Source organism: Lytechinus pictus, unplaced genomic scaffold (assembly GCF_037042905.1).
Source record: "Lytechinus pictus isolate F3 Inbred unplaced genomic scaffold, Lp3.0 scaffold_20, whole genome shotgun sequence".
Lineage (NCBI taxonomy): Eukaryota > Metazoa > Echinodermata > Echinoidea > Temnopleuroida > Toxopneustidae > Lytechinus > Lytechinus pictus.
In genome coordinates, this window is record NW_026974141.1 from 4,727,487 (window position 1) to 4,749,447 (window position 21,961).

The 21,961-nt window shown below is 38.5% G+C and overlaps 1 protein-coding gene across 1 annotated transcript; it reads left to right on the plus strand.

Moving 5' to 3' along the window:
* The first annotated feature begins 16,850 nt into the window (after positions 1–16,850).
* Positions 16,851–21,884, plus strand: LOC135157934 (serine/threonine-protein phosphatase 6 regulatory ankyrin repeat subunit B-like). Its single transcript, XM_064115139.1, has 3 exons — positions 16,851–19,644; positions 20,975–21,166; positions 21,723–21,884. Exons 1-3 carry the CDS (start codon positions 16,981–16,983, stop codon positions 21,882–21,884), a joined length of 3,018 nt encoding a protein of 1,005 aa, XP_063971209.1. The 5' UTR covers positions 16,851–16,980.
* The last annotated feature ends 77 nt before the right edge of the window (positions 21,885–21,961 follow it).

Sequence of the window (21,961 nt, forward strand, 5' to 3'; positions counted from 1 at the left end):
TAGGATTTGGGCCCTACATTGCATCCATTGTTGAGCTACATATAGGCAGGTAGGATGTGTGTAAATCCATAGGGCACTAGACATTAGGAGTAACATTAAAATTGGTCATTACATAACACATCTGTATATTTCATGCATTTCTTTGTGATAAAGTGAGTGTACAGATGTTAAAGAAAAGCCAGGAAGGTAAATTAAAAAGAAACCTTCATGTGCCATACAATACAGGTTACACGGGCCTAATCACTAGAGGCAGGTCATAGATATTCATTCGACCCAACCCATTGCTATTTTTTTTATTTTGATATGGCTGATTAACAAAGTGTATGCATATGATTGTCCATCTAACACTGATTCTATTTTTGGTAATTATTGAACTTCCTTTTCCCAAATTGGGAAGAAATATCACCAATTTTGGACTATATTTTGACTGGCGGAAGGATTAGGGCTATTTTGCTGTTTGAGGTGATGAATCTGCTCCCCCCGACGGTGTCTTCAAACACGCCAATTTATTTTTAAAATGAGCCGGTCGAGGGACCCTTTTCTGGTCAGATATGGATTGCCAGATATATATCCTATCCACTGGTAGTAAACATTCGACCCCCGAATTTCACCCTTATTTTTTATGAATTTTTTAAAGTGCCAATTTAACACACGAGTCTATGGGGAATGATTTAGGCCTGTGATACCTGTACACCTTGACCATAGCCTATTACAAGGAGAATTCCCTAGTGGATGAAATACCTGCCCAAACTCTTCAGTAGCAGATTGCTTTCACTAGTATACATGTTTCAATCATCAAGAGGTCCAAAAACTGAACTTCATGGCTATATACAAGGCTATATAGGGGTATAACAGGTAACAAATTGTGATTAGTAACTCTGTGTTTGTGTACCTAGGCTAGGCCGTGTAGGCTGTGTGTTTGTCTCTGTGATTCATGTTGTCGTGTGTTTTCGTATACCGACGAGCGCTGATGTAAATCGTGTATAGCACCCATCACAAGATAGGCCTTGCATCAATTGCACTTGTGAAATTGGTTCATGGGGAAGGGAAGGAGAAGAGAAAACTTTAGAATTTGGCTGAAGAGTGGTGGATTCAATAGGGAGGGGGGGGGGGTAGAGAAAAGCATAGTTAGTATGTTTGGGGGGGGGGGCTGAGAATGAGTGCTACTGCTATCTTGTTCAACTTTTACTGACTTCTAGCCAGACTAGCCCCCATCCATTTAGAATACAAGCCATCTAACCCCCCTCTCTCCCTGTCTCTCTCTCTTACATCCCTTGGCTTGGGCCCTTGTCATAGGAAGATGTGAATGTATAGTATGCTTGTATGTTGATTCTCATTTCTTCTTATTGTTATCTAATTTAACTCATGTGAATCTGGTATTTATATTGTGGGCAAATCTTGAATCCAGATATGCACACTATTCATATCTACAATTTGCATTATAGGATTTGGGCCCTACATTGCATCCATTGTTGAGCTACATATAGGCAGGTAGGATGTGTGTAAATCCATAGGGCACTAGACATTAGGAGTAACATTAAAATTGGTCATTACATAACACATCTGTATATTTCATGCATTTCTTTGTGATAAAGTGAGTGTACAGATGTTAAAGAAAAGCCAGGAAGGTAAATTAAAAAGAAACCTTCATGTGCCATACAATACAGGTTACACGGGCCTAATCACTAGAGGCAGGTCATAGATATTCATTCGACCCAACCCATTGCTATTTTTTTTATTTTGATATGGCTGATTAACAAAGTGTATGCATATGATTGTCCATCTAACACTGATTCTATTTTTGGTAATTATTGAACTTCCTTTTCCCAAATTGGGAAGAAATATCACCAATTTTGGACTATATTTTGACTGGCGGAAGGATTAGGGCTATTTTGCTGTTTGAGGTGATGAATCTGCTCCCCCCGACGGTGTCTTCAAACACGCCAATTTATTTTTAAAATGAGCCGGTCGAGGGACCCTTTTCTGGTCAGATATGGATTGCCAGATATATATCCTATCCACTGGTAGTAAACATTCGACCCCCGAATTTCACCCTTATTTTTTATGAATTTTTTAAAGTGCCAATTTAACACACGAGTCTATGGGGAATGATTTAGGCCTGTGATACCTGTACACCTTGACCATAGCCTATTACAAGGAGAATTCCCTAGTGGATGAAATACCTGCCCAAACTCTTCAGTAGCAGATTGCTTTCACTAGTATACATGTTTCAATCATCAAGAGGTCCAAAAACTGAACTTCATGGCTATATACAAGGCTATATAGGGGTATAACAGGTAACAAATTGTGATTAGTAACTCTGTGTTTGTGTACCTAGGCTAGGCCGTGTAGGCTGTGTGTTTGTCTCTGTGATTCATGTTGTCGTGTGTTTTCGTATACCGACGAGCGCTGATGTAAATCGTGTATAGCACCCATCACAAGATAGGCCTTGCATCAATTGCACTTGTGAAATTGGTTCATGGGGAAGGGAAGGAGAAGAGAAAACTTTAGAATTTGGCTGAAGAGTGGTGGATTCAATAGGGAGGGGGGGGGGTAGAGAAAAGCATAGTTAGTATGTTTGGGGGGGGGGGCTGAGAATGAGTGCTACTGCTATCTTGTTCAACTTTTACTGACTTCTAGCCAGACTAGCCCCCATCCATTTAGAATACAAGCCATCTAACCCCCCTCTCTCCCTGTCTCTCTCTCTTACATCCCTTGGCTTGGGCCCTTGTCATAGGAAGATGTGAATGTATAGTATGCTTGTATGTTGATTCTCATTTCTTCTTATTGTTATCTAATTTAACTCATGTGAATCTGGTATTTATATTGTGGGCAAATCTTGAATCCAGATATGCACACTATTCATATCTACAATTTGCATTATAGGATTTGGGCCCTACATTGCATCCATTGTTGAGCTACATATAGGCAGGTAGGATGTGTGTAAATCCATAGGGCACTAGACATTAGGAGTAACATTAAAATTGGTCATTACATAACACATCTGTATATTTCATGCATTTCTTTGTGATAAAGTGAGTGTACAGATGTTAAAGAAAAGCCAGGAAGGTAAATTAAAAAGAAACCTTCATGTGCCATACAATACAGGTTACACGGGCCTAATCACTAGAGGCAGGTCATAGATATTCATTCGACCCAACCCATTGCTATTTTTTTTATTTTGATATGGCTGATTAACAAAGTGTATGCATATGATTGTCCATCTAACACTGATTCTATTTTTGGTAATTATTGAACTTCCTTTTCCCAAATTGGGAAGAAATATCACCAATTTTGGACTATATTTTGACTGGCGGAAGGATTAGGGCTATTTTGCTGTTTGAGGTGATGAATCTGCTCCCCCCGACGGTGTCTTCAAACACGCCAATTTATTTTTAAAATGAGCCGGTCGAGGGACCCTTTTCTGGTCAGATATGGATTGCCAGATATATATCCTATCCACTGGTAGTAAACATTCGACCCCCGAATTTCACCCTTATTTTTTATGAATTTTTTAAAGTGCCAATTTAACACACGAGTCTATGGGGAATGATTTAGGCCTGTGATACCTTAGTGTTCCTCAATCCCCTATTTTCTTCCTACTATACCTCGTCTTTTCGGGGATGTGTGGGCCTGTAATCTTGGTCCTTTCAGTTCCTGGGCCAGGAAACCATAAGTTTACAATAAGAAAGATCAATAGCCCATCATCGGCTTTCCATTGACAGGTCTCGTTGACAAAAGGTCTCGGGCGAGAGCTCATCCCATTGTGAGCATTGTCCGGTATCTTGTAATCAGTCTGCTAAACAAATCGCCTTACAACGTGGACAGGATTGCTATCAAAAGCGGTAACAAAAACCGCTGGCGCGTCAATGGGAGGTATTCATTGCTGTGAAGAGGGTTGCAATTATAATGTTAGGATGCATAGGGCCTTGAGGCGGATCAGGAGGTGAGGAAGGGGGAGGCGTAGGGGCCAATCCCATCCACCCCCTCCCCCCGTGGCGGAAAATGGGAAAAGAATTACAAAATAGGGGCCACGGAAGGGGGGGGGGGTTCTGCTCCCAAATTTTAAGAAAAAAGGTGTAAAAACATAAAAATGATCATATGATTATGATTTTAAATGGTCACCCCCTAAACACACTGTCGGTTCAGCCCCTCCCCCTTCAAAACCTTTTCGCGGCCCTGGAGAAGGAAACAGGAAGGAGAGGAGCAAAAGTAAAATAAACAAGGAGGAAGAAAATGTAATAACAATAATGGGGAGGGGAAAAAGAAGAAAATAGAGAAACATTTAAGACTCTCTAAATCAAGAAGATGATGATTCCGCTCACGCTTCGCGCCTTTCTAGTGGTTCTGACTCTCGCCTTTCAAACAGAGGGTCGTGGGATCGAATCCTAGCCATGGCGTTTTTTCCTTCAGCAAGAAATTTTTCCACACTGTGCACTCGACCCAGGTGAGGTGAATGGGTACCCGGCTGGATTATTTCCTTGTATGCATTGAGCGCCGGTGATGGTTGCTCGAGCTAAAGCCGGGGTAATAATAGCAGCGCTTTGTATCCTCAGGCAAAAAGCGCTTTATAAATCCAGCTATTATTATTATTCATGAGGACCATGCTTCGAATATGTTTATCCCGTTTTCAAGTAATTAATATACACACACAATATATATTTATATATATATATCTCTCTATATGCAGCAATGGAGCTACACACCTGAAAGTTGACCCTGAGTCAACCGACTTGAAGTCAATTTACTCAGAGTCATGTTCAGGACTTAGAATTTTTTCGAGCTCAGAGAGTGTACTGCGGGCGGCAACGGAGTGCTATATCACGATTGCAGTTTCTTTCAGTTGATTTTTCTAATATGTTGTCTGTTTTCTTGATAACTGTTCAACTGGTTTGAGTTATTGCTTGGTTATTCATCTCTATTTGCGTTTCCTGTATTGATTATAATGCCTTAATAACAAAATAATGAGTCTAGATTTGTCATTGTAATGTTCCACGCAGAGCGATTAATGTGGGGTTGTGGTCGCTTATTAGAACAGCCACTATACGTACGTGCAGTGGCGTAACTACGGGGGGGCATGGGGGGGGCACGTGCCCCCCCAATCGGCTGGCCAAAAAAAAAAAAAAACGGGGAGAAAGAGAAAAAGAGGGAGAAAGTGAGAGAAACGTAGTGGGAAGGAAGAACTTATTGTTAATTATGTTATATTATATTATAATTATGTTATGTTATATTACATTAAGATAAAAAAATCATAACTTTATGAAACATAATTTGCTCAGGGCTTATGTCTTCATTGTTCCTGATGCTCGCATTGTCTGTTTAACGAGATATATAATCCTGTTGTACTAAAACCTCCCGTTTTCAAGTCAATATACACCAAATATATTTCCTCGCACTTCGAATTATTGTTTTATGTAGTAAAATATCATTTTAAGGTCTTAATATAAAACATTTCCCGTCCGTGCTCACGTTCGCATTAGTGGATTAGTATGTCTGCTCTTCATGAATTCCTAAAATCAGTCCTTAAAATGTCCCTTTTTCTGATCTGCATATCAAAAATTACAGCGTGCGCTCGCATCATTTGGTTAGTGAAATACGCATGGTCTACTTGAATTCCTACAAACAAGCCTTAGAATGCCCCTCTTCAGGTGTGAATTTCCTAATTTTTCTCCTCGCGTTTCGCGCTCGCAATATTTGACTATTGAGATGCGTATGATAATCATGACTACAATGACTACAAAAAGTATGTCTTTAGGTGTAATTCTAACAAAATCAGCATGCGCTTGGCACTCGCATTAGATGACTATGGTGAGATATGTGTACTCTTAATAGATTCTTTTAAAAAATAGTCCTTAAAATATCCATGTTTGTGGTCAATATATTTACAAAAATTTCAGCTCGCGCTTCGCGCTCGCTTCATTTGGTTAATGAAAATTCGTATGGTCTTCGTGAATTCCTACAAACAAGCCTTAAAATGTCCCTATTCAGGTCTGAATTTCCTAAATTTTCAGCTCGCGCTTCACGCTCGCAATATTTGATTAGTGAGATGCGCATGTCAATCATGATTACAATGACTACACGTGCTTTATGTGTTTGGATGCATATAATTCTTACAAAATCAGCAAGCGCTTGGCACTCGCATTAGATTACTATGGTGAGATATGTATACTCTTAATAGATTCCTAAAATATAGTCCTTAAAATATCCGTTTGGGGTCAATATATACAAAAATTTCAGCTCGCGCTTCGCGCTCGCATTGTTTGTTTAGCGAGACAGGTACACATCATGATTACAAAAATTTGCTTATAATGTCCCTTTTTTAGGTCTGAATATCAAAAATTTTCAGCTCGCGCTTCGCGCTCGCATTATGTGATCAGTGACATACATATACGTTTAATGACACTGTCCTTAAAATGTCTCTATTAGGTCAGCATACCTAGCAACTGAGCGCAAAGCGCGCTCACTAGGTGACTCAAAATTTTTGCTGGTGCCCCCCCAATGCCGTGACCCACGGTACGCCACTGCGTACGTGCATAGACCTACTGCGTACTCTGCGGAGCGAGAGCCGATTTTGAGTAATTGTGTAGTCTTATTCCAGGAATAAATAAATAAGTAAAATAATAATTATAACAATGCTCTAAAATTGTTTGGTTTTGTTTTTGTTGTTCAAACTGTGGTGTGATATTATGGTTCGACGCTTATTTTCCAAGATTCGTCAATTTTGACATCCAATAAAGTGTACTGACAGTGGCGTAGGCCTACTTCTGGTAGGGTTGTGTCTTTGTGGGGCGCGCTGCTGTTCCCCCATCCCCCCCGCCCATCCCCCATATTTTCTTCAAAAGGTTTGTGTGTGTATGTGTGTATGTGTGTGTGTGCGCGCGCGCATGTATGAAAATGTCGATTAATTTGATTTGATTTGATTTGTCAAGTTGAAAATGTAGATCTAGGCCGGATGAGGCAATTCTTGGTAGATCTATTGACATTGAATTGTACTTTTTTCAACATAATTAAAATACTAGATCTAGATCTATATGGTAACTATGTCAGATTTCGATACATACCACCCCGCAACGCTAAAAAATCCACAAAGAGAGTCATAACAACTTGAGGTAAGATGAATACCACCATTATTGACCTGAAGTCAGCAAACTAAAACAGATCATCACTTTGAATCGATTTTAATGAGGGATATATTACTTTATATACTTCATATATTTTAGGTCAGTTTCACGCTAAAGTAAGATAACAACTGCTCCACCCCCCCCAAAAAAAAAAAGAAAACAAGAAAAAAACTATTATATTAAGATATGGACAGGATATGGGAATAACGTAATGTCATCTATTCCTGAAAATCCACAAAGAGAGTCATAACAACTTGAGGTAAGATGAATACCACCATTATTGACCTGAAGTCAGCAAACTAAAACAGATCATCACTTTGAATCGATTTTAATGAGGGATATATTACTTTATATACTTCATATATTTTAGGTCAGTTTCACGCTAAAGTAAGATAACAACTGCTCCACCCCCCCCAAAAAAAAAAGAAAACAAGAAAAAAACTATTATATTAAGATATGGACAGGATATGGGAATAACGTAATGTCATCTATTCCTGAAAATCCACAAAGAGAGTCATAACAACTTCAGGTAAGATGAATACCACCATTATTGACCTCAAGTCAGCTAAGTAAAATATATCATCACTTTGAGTCGAATATATTAAGGGATATAAGGTAATATTATCTATTCCTGAAAATCCACAAATAGAGTCATAACAACTTCAGGTAAGATGAATACCACCATTATTGTCCTCAAGTCAGCAAACTAAAACATATCACCACTTTGAGTCGATTTTAATGAGGGATATCTTACTTTAGATACTTTATATATTTTAGGTCAGTTTCACGCTAAAGTGAGATACCAACTGCTCCACCCCCCCAAAAAAAAAATATTATCTTAAGATATGGACAGGATATGGGAAGAACGTAATGTTATCTATTCCTGAAAATCCACAAATAGAGTCATAACAACTTCAGGTAAGATGAATACCACCATTATTGACCTCAAGTCAGCAAACTAAAACATATATTCTCTTTGAGTTGATTATATTAAGGGATATAAGGTAATGTTATCTAGTCCTGAAAATCCACAAAGAGAGTCATAGCAACACACAGTACCATTCGCACGAAATCGCGTGGGCATTGCTGCGTTAAGTCTCCATGCTGCAGAACTACTGGCGAGGAATGTGCGTCTTTAAATATCAACTCCCCCCCCCCCCCAAATAAAAAATAAAAATAAATAAATGAATAAATGGGGAAAAATAGTATAAGTAGGTATGATACGTGGATGTCGGACATGCCGGGATAAATTTAATGTCTCTAGACAATGTACACACATGCAAACCATAAAGTGACCCAAAACTTCAAGTAAAGTTAATACTACCCACAAAACCCTCAAGTCATCTAATAAAAAAACATGTCATCACTTTTAGTCAGTTACATGAAGGAATATAATCACACGACTGAGGTTGTTTTATTAACAGTTTTATGCAAAATCATCATTTCAACCCCCCCCCCCCCGCTGGAAAAAAGAAGAAGTCATAGACAGGGTATGGGATGAGGTAATGTTATCTCAACATGAAAATCCATGAAGTGAGGCATAACAACATCAAGTTAAGTGAATACTACAGACAGTGACCTCCAGTCACCGTACAAAAACATTCCATCACTTTTAGTCCATTATATCAAGAAATATAATCATAATACTGAGTATTATGCTATATTAATATATCAACTGCACCCCCCCCAAAAAAAATTGAGACATGGACAGGATCTATGATATGTTATGTATACATCGAAATCAAGTCGATCTACCTTTGTTTTCATTTTTATTGTTAATTCAAATATCAACTGCCCCCCCCAACTGCAGCCCTGGAAACCCTACTAATCTAGGCCTCAGTACACTTAATTGGATGTAATCCAAATTGAATTGAATGAACAAATATTTTGGTGATTAATCTTGGAACCATATTATTCAACTACAAAAAAAAAAAATCAAAATTTTACTCTTTTTTTTTATAGTTATTTATTCGTTCCTGGAATAAGACTACACTATTTCACAAAACCAGCTCTCGCTCCGCAGAACACACAGCAGGTCTATGAATGTACGTAGTGGCTGTTCTAATAAGCGATCACACCCCCCAACTGTGTTTCCCATCGTGAAAGCACTCCATTGCCGCCCGTAGTACACTCTCCGAGCTCAAAAAAATTCTAAGTCCTGAACATGACTCTGAGTAAATTGACTTCAAGTCGGTTGACTCAGGGTCAACTTTCAGGTGTGTATCTCCATTGCTGCATATAGATATATATATATATATATATATATATATATATATATATATATATATTTTCTGCTCGCTCCTCGAACTTAATTTGTTTGATGAGATATACATCCTCATCATAATTACAGAACAATTTACAAATGTATACCTCTTCAGGTCCAAATAGCTTACACAATTTCAGCACGAATTTCTTGGTGGAATTATTTGATTACAATGAAGTGAGAAGTGTGTCCTTTTTATGAATTCCTAAAGACAGTCCTTAAAATGTCAACAGTAATTAAGCTAGCGCTTTGCATTCGTATTGTTTAGACAAATATGTATCTTTTTGGATTCTAGAAATTGACGCTTCTTTAGGTATAAATTTGAAAAACATGTGAGTTTCGTGCTCATTATCATTTATTTAATAAGATACTTCATAATTTCTGACATGCTAAAGAGGTAGTTGAATAAAATTATGGTGGCGCTCTTTAGCTAAATAGCGATTATATGTTTGACCGCAAGAGGGCGGGGTCTAAGGAATGTAAGATGTTCCTTAAAAATGTTGACGGTATATTAGCATATTATTTTATCAATTCAATCAAGAAAAAGAAAAGAAATTTCTCCGTAGTTAGGAGAAGCCCTTCTGATAAAGTGTCAGTTTAATTTTATCTAAAACTTAGTTTTCTTCAAATCCACTACTGGTTTGCCGATTTGCAATTGATGGAATGAAATACAGCTTGGAAAAATCATTGGGAAAACCCGTATCTTCAATTAAAAGCCACTTATTGATAAAATTCAAAATGATAAATCGGGAAAGCAGTTTGGTGTTGAACAGCAGAGGGAGATCCAGGGTTCAATCAGTGGGGGAGGGGGAGGGGGAGGGGGGGTAGGTGGCAACGTTGTACGACAAATTTCTGCCAGGCAAAAAAATATATATAAATAAATAAAGGCCTGTTGTCCCCTACAAAATAACGGCCAACTAAAAAGAAACAAATGGATCTAGGGGCGGGATGTAAGTTCATGCTTCGATTACACTGAACTCATCACTGAGCAAGCTGAGTACAACGTAAACACCTGAACAACCTCATAACTCGTGTATAAACTTATCCGGTAAACAAAATGTGAACCTTTCAAACACACGTGTGTAATTTAAAATATTTGTTGCGTGTAAGTTGAATATATCTTTTTGCATTATTTTTTTAAAACATTTTATTGATTTCTCAGACACCGTGCTAAGTTCATGAAATAAACAAGATTGGATTTTACTTTGTAATATTCCTGTATTTGTATATATTTGCAATATATGTCTTGTGTACCACTGTACATACTTCTTTTTTTTTATTGTTTAGAACCTCAGTGAAAACTTAAGAGGTTTAGATAGAATAATTGTAAATGAATGCATATTATAATAATACACATAGATCATTTCATCATGATAGCATGTTGATTTACATCAAAGCGGAACATTGTGAGTACAAACGTCATGACAGTTTGACGAATATTAAGCAAAGAAAGTTAGAGTTATGATTAAAAGATTTCAATTTGTGACGTCATATGCGAGGAACTGCCCCATATTGCATTCAATTTGATTTCCATGAAATAAATTTGGAATGGTTCTGAAACTGGGGGCGGGGGCTGACCATGCAAAAAAAAAAAAACAATAACGTTTTTGTACACGGTTTTGGAAAAAAAAGTGTGGGGGGTATATATATATATATATATACCTTCAAATCATGATTGAAATTGGGTAAAAATTATATAGAACGCAGTAATTACATTTCATTGAGAAATTTTGCTTTTTGTGGAATATGTTTCTCTCATACTTTTGCTTTTATCTTTTATCACATTTAATTTCTGCATTCAGTAATTTATTCTCAAGTTTAACATAAGTGGATAATAATAATAATATTTACAATGATAGTAACAATAATAATTATAACGATAATGATGATGTTGATGATGATAATAATAATGATAATAGTAATAACACTAATAATAATAGTGAAAATAATGATAATGATAGTAATAAGGATAATAATAATTATAATAATAAAACTGGTGTTGCACACAATCAATTAAAACTACTCTACAAAAATATATACGTCTCCATGGTTCTCCATGTGCTTGCAATTAATCCACAATTTGGGACCACGAAAATCAAAGCTAGCGGTTCACCTTTACAAGATGTTCGGCTATCGACCAGTGAGCGTAGGTTGCGCGAAAGTGAACGGTGATGGGGGCGTTCATGATTATTGAACCAAACACATTAATGGAAAGTCTCTGAAAATATGATCGAGGGCTCGAGGCCCAATGCATTGGTCACAAATACAAACGTAACATGCGTAATGCAAAGCAGCTCAACGATATGTACTGGATTCCTCGCAGATGGGTGCTGATTTATAGTAAAAAGTCAGGAATAAAATGAAGTAATTTTTTACAGTTTGCAACAAGGGTTTAAATATAATGATTCAATAGACTACAGTCCATTTAAACTGGGTCCCGTTTCATAAAGACATGTTATAAATACAAATGCACAATTTCTATAGCAAGTCAATCAGATTGAAGGATTTCAGTAGCTTTAAACTATTATTGTAAATTTGTTATCATGACAAGTTTTATGATCCCTGGACCCTGGTCTGTGCACACGAGGTAAGGGCCCCTATTTAAAGTTGTCATGAAGAGGTTTACAGCTTATGGATGATAGGGCAAACCTTGGTTCAAGCAAAGAGCTATAGCTCCATGGTTCAAGGATTAGAGAAATGCTTTCATTAGCCTGCGATGTGGCTAAGAAACAATTGGAAGTGTCCTTAAGGAAAAATGACAACTCAAGAAGACGAAAATGCAAAAGGGCAAAACTTGAAGCCTGGATACAAAATGTTAGTTGTGCATGCCTTTGATAAGAGCCACTGAAGTGTATCATTGATTCCACAATCTCACCCTAATATTGTGTTGTAGTTCATTTAACAAAATCATGCGAAATGTTCAGTTTTTTATTGATACAGCTCACCGTTGCTGGTGCCCGACACGTAATGCGCTGAAATTTCCACTTGCTTCACCAAAGTTCGTTGCCTCCAGGAAGACACAACGGCGCGCCGTTGTGTCTTTATTTTTAAGGCGCCGCGGCGCCTTAAAAATACCAAGCTTGGGTAATGCGCCATTGAGTGCGAAATAAGTAAGGCGCAAATGGTTCTTCATAATTGTTCTTTTCGAATGAAACAATAGTTACAAGACATTAATCCCTTTACACAACAAAGACATGAAATAAAAACTATATATTGTTTCTTTCCAAAAATTCTTCATTTGATAGAAGTCTAGAAGGATTGTATCATTGCTTCTTTTACTGAACTTGCAGCTAAACAATGTTTTTTTTTCAAGTATATACATCGCTGTATTATTTACAATATGAAAATTATCATTCACCGATGGTAGTGTAGGATGAACATGTTAAATACATGAGATTCTTCAAAGAAAAGTGCCACATTTTCCATGTTTTCTGTTTTCCAAATATACTAGTGCTCATCAGACAACCAACACCCTTATGACTTGAGCAATAGCATGTGTAGCGTACACCTTTACACACCAAGACATATATACATACGTTGTGTCTTCTTACCAGTATCATCCTATTACCTTGATGGCAGCAGCTGTTATATTCACATACTGTAGGCTTATAAAAAAGTGTTACAAAAGGGTTCTTTTATGGCGCAGTCACATTTCCCCTACGGCGGCCGTGCGGCGAGTCGAAAACAGCCGTTTTAAAATTTTTGTACCGGCTGCATATAGGTGGTTTGAATAAAAATAAATGAAACGGCTGTTTTCGACTCGCCGTAAGGCCGCCCTAGGGGAAATGTGACTGCAGCAAGAAGAGGTAATGTCATTCCGAGTTCCTGTCATTGCTAGGCATGAAGCTTTCTTTACATTTTATGTTGCAAAATTTCACCATTTACTTTATAATGTGTTTGATGCATGAAATAATGAAATTCATGAATGCAATACGACCCACAAGAAAATTAATGATTTTCAGTTACCTAAAACTGAGGTTGTCATCTTTTAAAATCTCATCTGAAATCAAATTTCTTTGGATATCAAGCGGTTTCGTAACATGTTTTAAATCTAATAACTCGGTCACATTTGCTCTACGGCGGCCATACTGCGAGTCGAAAACAGCCGTTTTAACATTTTTTTTTTGTATCAGCTACATATAGGTGGTTTGAATAAAATTTAATAAAATGGCTATTTGCGACTCGCCGTACGGCCGCCTTAGAGCAAATGTGACCGTGGTATTAAACATTTTTAGTACCAATTAAGTCCAGTCTGTACTTTGGTTCTGTTTTAGCTGGATTAGTGACTCAATATGTTGTGTATTTTATGGGTTTTATTATGAGTAAACTAATTTAAGTTGAAAATTGAAGTGCCAAACTATTATGGAGTTTACGACTATCTGTTTACCTGATTGCTAAGAAAGAATGAACGGAGGGGGGGGGGGGTACTTCCATTGACGAGCGGATACCATGCGCGACCATGGGATCTTGAAAAGCACCCTAGACATGCTAAACAAGTATTTTCCATATTCTGAAAATGCACCCCTTAACAAGTATTGGCGTGTGAAACCCTACCTTTAACAAGTATTGGAAACAAACGATACCCTTGGCAAGTATTCCCTGAATTGAACCCCTAAACAAGTACAGCGATATTTTAATTTTTATACCATGGGATCTTGAAAAGCACCCTAAACATGCTAAACAATATTTTCCATATTCTGAAAATGCACCCCTTAACAAGTATTGGCGCGTGAAACCCTACCTTTAACAAGTATTGGAAACAAAACGATACCCTTGGCAAGTATTCCCTGAATTGAACCCCTAAACAAGTACAGCGATATTTTAATTTGTATATATCACAGACGTCGATTTTACCTTTACATACATCATGGACCCTACCTCATTGGGTTTCGTACGGCCCCACCTCCCAAACCTCGTGCAAATCGGACTCTGAACACGTAGTGTTGACCTTTGGGGCAAAAAGTTAATCCTTTATAAAACATTTAGTCTTTTGTTATACCCTCGCAAATCCGACCCTAAACACGTAGCTTTCCTAATGAAATAGATATCCGGAATAGACCCCCTTTTTCATTATTTTAGAGTTTTTGACACACTTATTACGTTACGTATGTAACGTGCACTGTCTTGAAAAAAACATCCTTTTTACGTGTTTTTTGGGGTCGCGCATGGTATCCACTCGTCAATGTAAGTGGCCCCCGGGGCTTGTAAGCTAGTAGCAAGAGGACCAACGGCCCAACACACGGCTTAGGGTCCTTTCTGAGTGACCCAGTAATGAGTATAAATACATGTACCATACCAAAGGGCAATACCACACCAAGTGGAATCGAGCCTCGGTGACCAGATTGCGAGACCACTATCATTTTCAGTTGAAGTCGATGCACTGAAGCCACAATGCCATGTAATGGCGGCGGCATGGTCACGACGACGTCGATTTCTCCCCAAACGACGTGTTCTGCCGTGATAGTGGACAGGCCCTTTGCGCTTGCATGCATGTGCATAGTTGAGCTTCATAGAGCCACCACCTCCGCACCTCGTCGCTTCAATCATTTGACTTTGCATTACAGGAGCACAAAAACAGGCTATAATGACCTACAGTGCGTCCCAAAAAAAACTATACACTTTTGAAATGGCTGCCAATTAAAAAATATATCACTTTGGGGGAAAACACTTACATACATGGAAGCCAATAAAGTCAACTTTCAAATGACACCAAAAAGTTGGAAAACTATTCATGCTTGAGCGAGCACTGCCCACTAAAACAAAGGGTATGAAAATTAGGGTGGGCAGGAATTAGCCTTCCAATTTCTTTAAGTTTTTGAGATGCGAGTCCCTTGGAACTTGCAAAGTTGAGGATGTTTTGATAAATCAATGATCAAGCATTATCAATTTAGGTTTTTAGAGCAAATTTTAAGAATTATTAAATTGAAATTTAATGTATGAGTGAACATGAAATACAATTTTTCACTTTTTAAGTGGATCTCAGCAATGTGTTCATGGAAGTCAGAATAGGGATAGGACTTAGGTGGGGGAAGTAGGTTGACGGGATATGGGTCAACAGAACACTTAACCCCCCCTCTCTCTCTCTCTACCCCTTTCACCTCTCCTGAGAGACTAGCCTTTGCTAGGGTGAGCAGGAATTAGCCTTAATTCCATTTTTTTTTAGAGGTGAGTCCTTTGGAACTTGCAAAGTTAAGAGTGTTATGCTAAATTACTGATAAATGGAGATCAGTTTTGGTTTCTTAAGCAAATTTCACGAGTTGCTAAATTGAAATGTAATGCATGAGTAAACAGGAATTGTAATTTTAGTGTAGCATTTTTCGTTTATTATGTGGATCTTAGCAAGTGTGCTTGTGAGAGTCAGCGTAATGTGATGGTACCTGTTACATGCAAGGGGATGAGATAGGGTAAGACTGGGTTAAAGGGGCATTCTTCTTTGTGTTCTCTTACAAATTACATGTCATGTACTCACCCCCGCCCTCCACCCCTTTCTTTCTCTTGGTTGGTATTTAAAACTTAAAATGCCAAGTGACTGATGGTTGATGGGTCTTTATTTTCCATTGAATGATTTATTAAGAACTTGACTAATTATGATAATTTATGAAATCATTTATTGAAAAAGCTGAATGCTTGATTGATAATTTATTGAAAAAGGTGAATATTTGATTGATGACATTGATTGAGTTTATTTACTAACATATTGTTGATTGAATGATTGATAGATAAAAGTTGATGATCTAATTTTCAGAATTTATTATCAAATTGACAGTCCGCTTTGCACTTAATGCGTACATGTAATAGCAATCAGTCTCAATCTCAACAGGAGGGGGGAGGGACGGACCTGTAGGAGGGAGGCTAAACGTTCTGTTGACCCTTTTCCCATCAGCTTACTTCACCCACTGAAGTAATTTCTTACCCCTATTCTCCTGACTCCAATGAACACACTGCTGAGACCCACATTGTAAAGTTAAAATGCTTCACTAAAGATTGCAATTCATGCTCACTCATGCACGGAATTTCAATTTGATAATTCATGAAATTTGCTCTAACAATTTAAATTGATAATGAATGACCATCAATTCATCAGAACACCCTCAAGTTTGCAAGTTCCAAGGGACTCGCCTCTCAAAAACTGAAAGAAACCGAAAGGCTAATTCCTGCCCACCCTAATTTTCATACCCTTTGTTTAAGCGGGTAGTGCTCACTCAAGCATGAATAGTTTTCCAACATTTTGGTGTCATTTGAAAGATGACTTTATTGGCTTTCCATATATATAAGTCTTTCCCCCCAAAGTGATATATTTTTTATTTGGCAGCCATTTCAAAAGTGTATAGTTTTTTTTGGGACGCACTGTAGTGACGCAAATCGGAATGTTCCCTAAAATAGGCAGATTTCTCAATCTTTTGATGCAGACTTTGAACCCTCATTGAAAATAAATATTTTTGTGATTATTTGAAAAGGATAAGAGTAAGGCATGTCGTCATATAAAATCGATATGCTTTCAAAGATTCATAGTGAATCAAAATCTGTCGAAGCAATGTTCTGAAAGCGCAAGAAAGTGAATGTTAGTGGTATTATGTGATCGCTTTTTTCTTCAATATGGAAGGGATGCATCAAAAGCTACATGATGAGGTATCTGGTGGTAATTTAAAACGAGTAAAACAGTTGATCAAACAAGGTGCTGGAATAAACCAAACAGATCAAGACGGATACACAAGTTTACATGTCGCTGTGCAGAGCAACCAGGTTAACATCATTGAATACCTCATTAAACGCGGCGCTGACTTGGAAAAGGTGACCACGAATGGACAAACACCCTTACATCTTGCTGCATCGCTCGGACGTCTACAAGCAACACAAGTTATAATCAGTCGTGGAGCGAGCATTGACCAAAAAAATAAAGATGGAAAATCTGCATGTCACATTGCTGTAATTAAGGGTCACCTAGATGTTGCGCGATACTTAATCAACCAGGGGGGAAAGGCCTACCATGAGGTCAATGTTGCAAAAAACTCACTCCTACACATTGCAGCAAAATACGGCTCAACGGATATAGTGGAATACCTAATTGGTCAAGGAATTCAGGTGAACCAGGAGAATGATGAAGGTTCGACTGCATTGCACATTGCTGCAAAAAATGGTCATATCGATGTCACCAAGTATCTGGTTAGTCAAGGAACGGAAGTGGAGAAAGAAGATAATAGAGGAAGAACATCTTTACATTGGGCGGTTAAGTTTGGCCATCTAAAAGTGGTAAAATATCTGATATCTCAAGGAGCTAATGTGAATAATGGTGATAAACAAAGTTGGGCCGCATTGCACCTTGCTGCTGGGGCGGGTCATCTTGAGGTTGCAAAGCATCTTATTCTTCATAGAGCTGATGTGAATAAAAGGAGTGAGAGCGGCATGACTGCTTTACTCAGTGCTGTTTATGGGGGTCACGTTGACGTCAGCAAATATCTGATTAGTCAAGGAGCTGAGATGAATGTAAAAACTAATGGAGGTTTAACAGCATTTCACATTGCGTTGGAAAGGGGTCAGTTTGGTGTCATTGAGTATCTGATAAGTCAAGGAGTTAGAGTAGATGAGTATGATGGTTCTGGTAACACACCATTGCACCATGCTTGTCGACGAGGTGATATTGGTCTTACAGAGCACCTAATCAGTCTTGGGGCTGATGTGAATACGCGTAAAAGCAATGGTTCGACAGCATTGCATTTTGCTGTTGAGATGGGTAACCTCGACATAACCAAATATCTAATTAGTCAAGGAGCTGAAGTCAATAACACAGACAGTAGAGGTTGGACGGTATTGCACAGCGCTGCTGATGGTGGTTATCTTCATTTTGCAGAATATCTGATCGCCCAAGGAGCGGATGTCCATAAGGGAAACAATGCTGGCGAGACTGCATTACACGTTGCTAGTAAGAATAGTCATTTCGATGTCATCAAATACATGATAGAGCAAGGAGCCGATGTGAATAAGGGAGATAATAACGGTCGCACTGTAATACACTTTACTGCTGAGAATGGTTTTCTTGGTTATATGAAAACTCTGATACGATATAGAGCTGACGTCAATATTAGCGACAATGAGGGTTGGACGGCATTACACATTGCTGCTGGATGTGGCTGGTCTTATGTTACAGAATGTCTGATCGTCAATGGAGCTGATGTGCATAAGAAAAACAATGCTGGTGAGAATGCATTACACATTGCTGCTAAGAATGGCAATCGAGCTGTCATCAAATACCTGATAGGCCAAGGAGCCGATGTAAATCACAGAGATAACGACAATCACACTGCATTGCAGTCTGCTAAGATGAATGGTTTTCATGATATCGTTGAATATCTGATCACCAAAGGAACTGATGTGAATAAGGGAAATAATGACGGCCATACTGCATTGCAAAATACTGCCGCTAAGAATGGTCATCTTGATGTCACCAAAACTCTCACAAGTCACGAAGCTCAAGTAAATGGAGACAATAATGGCTGGAGTGCCTTACACGCTGCTGCTGAGAGTAGTCATCTAGATGTCACCGAACATGTCATAAGTGAAGGAGCTCAAGTCAACAAAAAAGACAATAAAGGTTCGACTGCATTACACGATGCTTCTCTTCAAGGTCATTTAGATGTCGTTCATTGTCTGATTTGGCAAGGAGCTGACGTAAATACGGGAGACATCGATGGCAATAGAGCTTTACACTTCGCTGCTTTCAGTGGCCATCTTGATGTCATCGTGTATCTTCTTAACCAAGGCGCTAAAGTAAATGAAGAAGCTGAGAATGGGAATACTGCATTACACTATGCTGCTTGGAGAGGTCATCTAGCTGTCACGAAATGTCTTATTAAATATGCTAATCAAGAGGTTGCTGTATATGAAAACATAAAACCTCACGACCTGCCTTCGTATCAAGAAAGTCATGCTGGCGTCACCGAGCATGTTTTGTGCAGTGCAGACGTGAATAAAGCAAACAATGAAGGCAGAACTGCCTTACACTTTGCCACAGAAAAAGGCCATACTGTTGTTGCGGAATACCTACTTTCTGAAGGAGCTATCGCGAATAAAGAAGATAATGGTGGCTGTACAGCATTACATTTTGCTGTTCAGAATAGGCAATTTGGTCAGGTTAAAGTTCTGTTAGAGGGAGGGGCACGTCCTGACGCCGAAGACATTCACGGACAGACACCTCTACAGCTGTCTCAGTTACTTGGGTACAAAGACATCACTGATCTTCTCACCAATGGTCGCAATTCAGAGGTAAACTGAAACCACTTTGTCTCCTTTCTATCTGCCTAACCCCTCTATCTACATTACCTCTCTTTCTATCTCTCTCACTCAGTTCAACATAGATGTTCATTTATGATAACCTTCATTCACCAGAGACCCTGGCCCTAACAAGTTTATTTCACTATAATGGTTAGTTTTGGTCATTTTCGCTCATTTAGTTTCCGCAGCAGACGATGCTAGACTGCTAATTTATACTATAAGTACGTAAGACCCTATTGCAAATCAAAATCGATGCCGGAATCGATAATACTAAATATTTGGTTTCTCAAACTGTAGCTATATTATAAATATCAGTAGGCAAAGCTTTATAGTACAAGAAAATTGTTACTTTCAACATTGAATGAGTTAATTAATTTTGTTTGGACTGTAGCCTAGCTTAGCCGGGTAATAATAGCAGAGCCCGCTGGGACAACAGTTTTCGGAACTGAAGTGGCTACCCTGGGAAAATATACCTTTATTATTATTATTATTATTATTATTATTAATTGTTTCATATGAAAAGGGTCTAGGAATAGAAACTATCATACGTAAGTCACGTGAGGTTGTACAACAAAATATGCCATGCTCTGCCTGCTCGATCTCAAAGTTCTGGAGAAAAATGAGATGTAACCATCATACCAGTCACATAGTATTACATCAGCATGTAGGTAATCTGTTTAGCATTGAGATGACGATCAATCTCGACCTAATTTATCCTTAAGGATATTTCAGTGGGAAAACAAATGAGCCAGTGTCTCGAAATATGGGTGGTTTCGGACCGTTTGCCATAGCAAGAGTTGTGAACATGGACAATATCAAATGAACGGCGAGACGTAAATAGTGAATCAATTGTAATAATATTTACATCAAATTGATGGAAAAGAATAAAATTTCCTTAATCCTATCAATCTGGTGCGATATTATTAATAATTATAAAGATATACCCGGATTTTGGCAATATCATGTTCGTGAAAACGACTGTTCCCTGTGTTGAAACTGTGTGTGTGGACTTTCGGACACTCAAATGCACGCGACTAACCATTTTGAACCTCTTTTCAAACACAATTTGAAATTTTCCATTCATCCTCAACAGATGTTACACCCAAGTTAATTATGCAAATCTTCCACACAAATTTGGATTGCATGACTCACGTGCCATCTGACCCATCGACGCTATATATCCATGATATCTACTACAACAATGAATGAATATTGCTTAAATGATTCTTGCATTGAACAATTACATGAGCAAAATCCTTTGGTTTATGATGTATCGGAATGTAATGGCATTTCACCTGTTACCTTTCTTCTTCCGTTGTAGGTGAGCCAGGTTGAAGTACTGGACATACAACATGCCATAGAACACGGTCACTCACCCTCCATTGAGAAGATAGTTTCAAGTGGAGCTGATCTCAATGCCCAGTCTACTGACGGTCAGACGTGTCTTCACAACGCCATCAAACTCTGTTACAAGACTGGGGTAACTGTGGAAGGAAGAGCCGCACTAAAAAGGGTGAGACACAACATATAATGTTACAGACCTTAGACGTGTGACGTCATAATCTTATAGCGCCCTCCCTGAGAGGATATAGGCACATCCGAAAACGGAGTTGTCAGAGATGCGCCAGCTGCAGATCACCAACGTACGCCAAGCAAGATAGCGGTACTAAGACGTCATTGCATAACGTCTATATTCCGAACCACCAACATAGGAAATATTGGTGTTTTTAGATCGCGAACATAGTTAAAAGATCAGCAAAAATTAAAGTGCATTCTTCCTCGGGCATGTTTAGTGGCGGATCCGGGGGCACATCTGGAATCCCCTTTTTTCAGAGCCATGACAAATATAAGTGAAGACCTCCTGTTTTGCTTGTGAGATTTTCCATGTCATAAATTGTCTTCATCCTGGAGTGAACATTGTTGATCTTTTCTTTTCCTTTTTGCTTGTCTGAACCCCCCCCCCCCCCCTTGAAAATCATAGACCCGCCCATGGGCATGCTGTATTGAAAAGGGGCTACTGTCCTCTTAGTTGGCATACATTATTAGCCACATAAACTTGTGTTTTTCAGATTTCGGACGAGTTTTACGATGGGAAACTATCTCCTGAGATGGCCCTCGTGTTTCATCTCCTGGAGAACGGAGCTAGGATAGATGTGGAGGATGCAGATGGCAACTTACCGATCCAGTATGCCAAGGATGAGGTGGTCAGACAGATGATTTTATCGAGGTGATTCTTAAAGCCACCGCACACCTTACGATTGGTCGGGGAACCGGTTTGGAATAAAACATATTAACATTTGATAGAATA

Coding starts and splice junctions, on each gene's coding strand:
- LOC135157934 (XM_064115139.1), top strand. CDS start 16,981: ATGGAAGGGATGCATCAAAAGCTACATGATGAGGTATCTGGTGGTAAT. Junction 19,645..20,974: donor CCAATGGTCGCAATTCAGAG/GTAAACTGAAAC, acceptor CTTCCGTTGTAG/GTGAGCCAGGTTGAAGTACT. Junction 21,167..21,722: donor GAAGAGCCGCACTAAAAAGG/GTGAGACACAAC, acceptor TGTGTTTTTCAG/ATTTCGGACGAGTTTTACGA.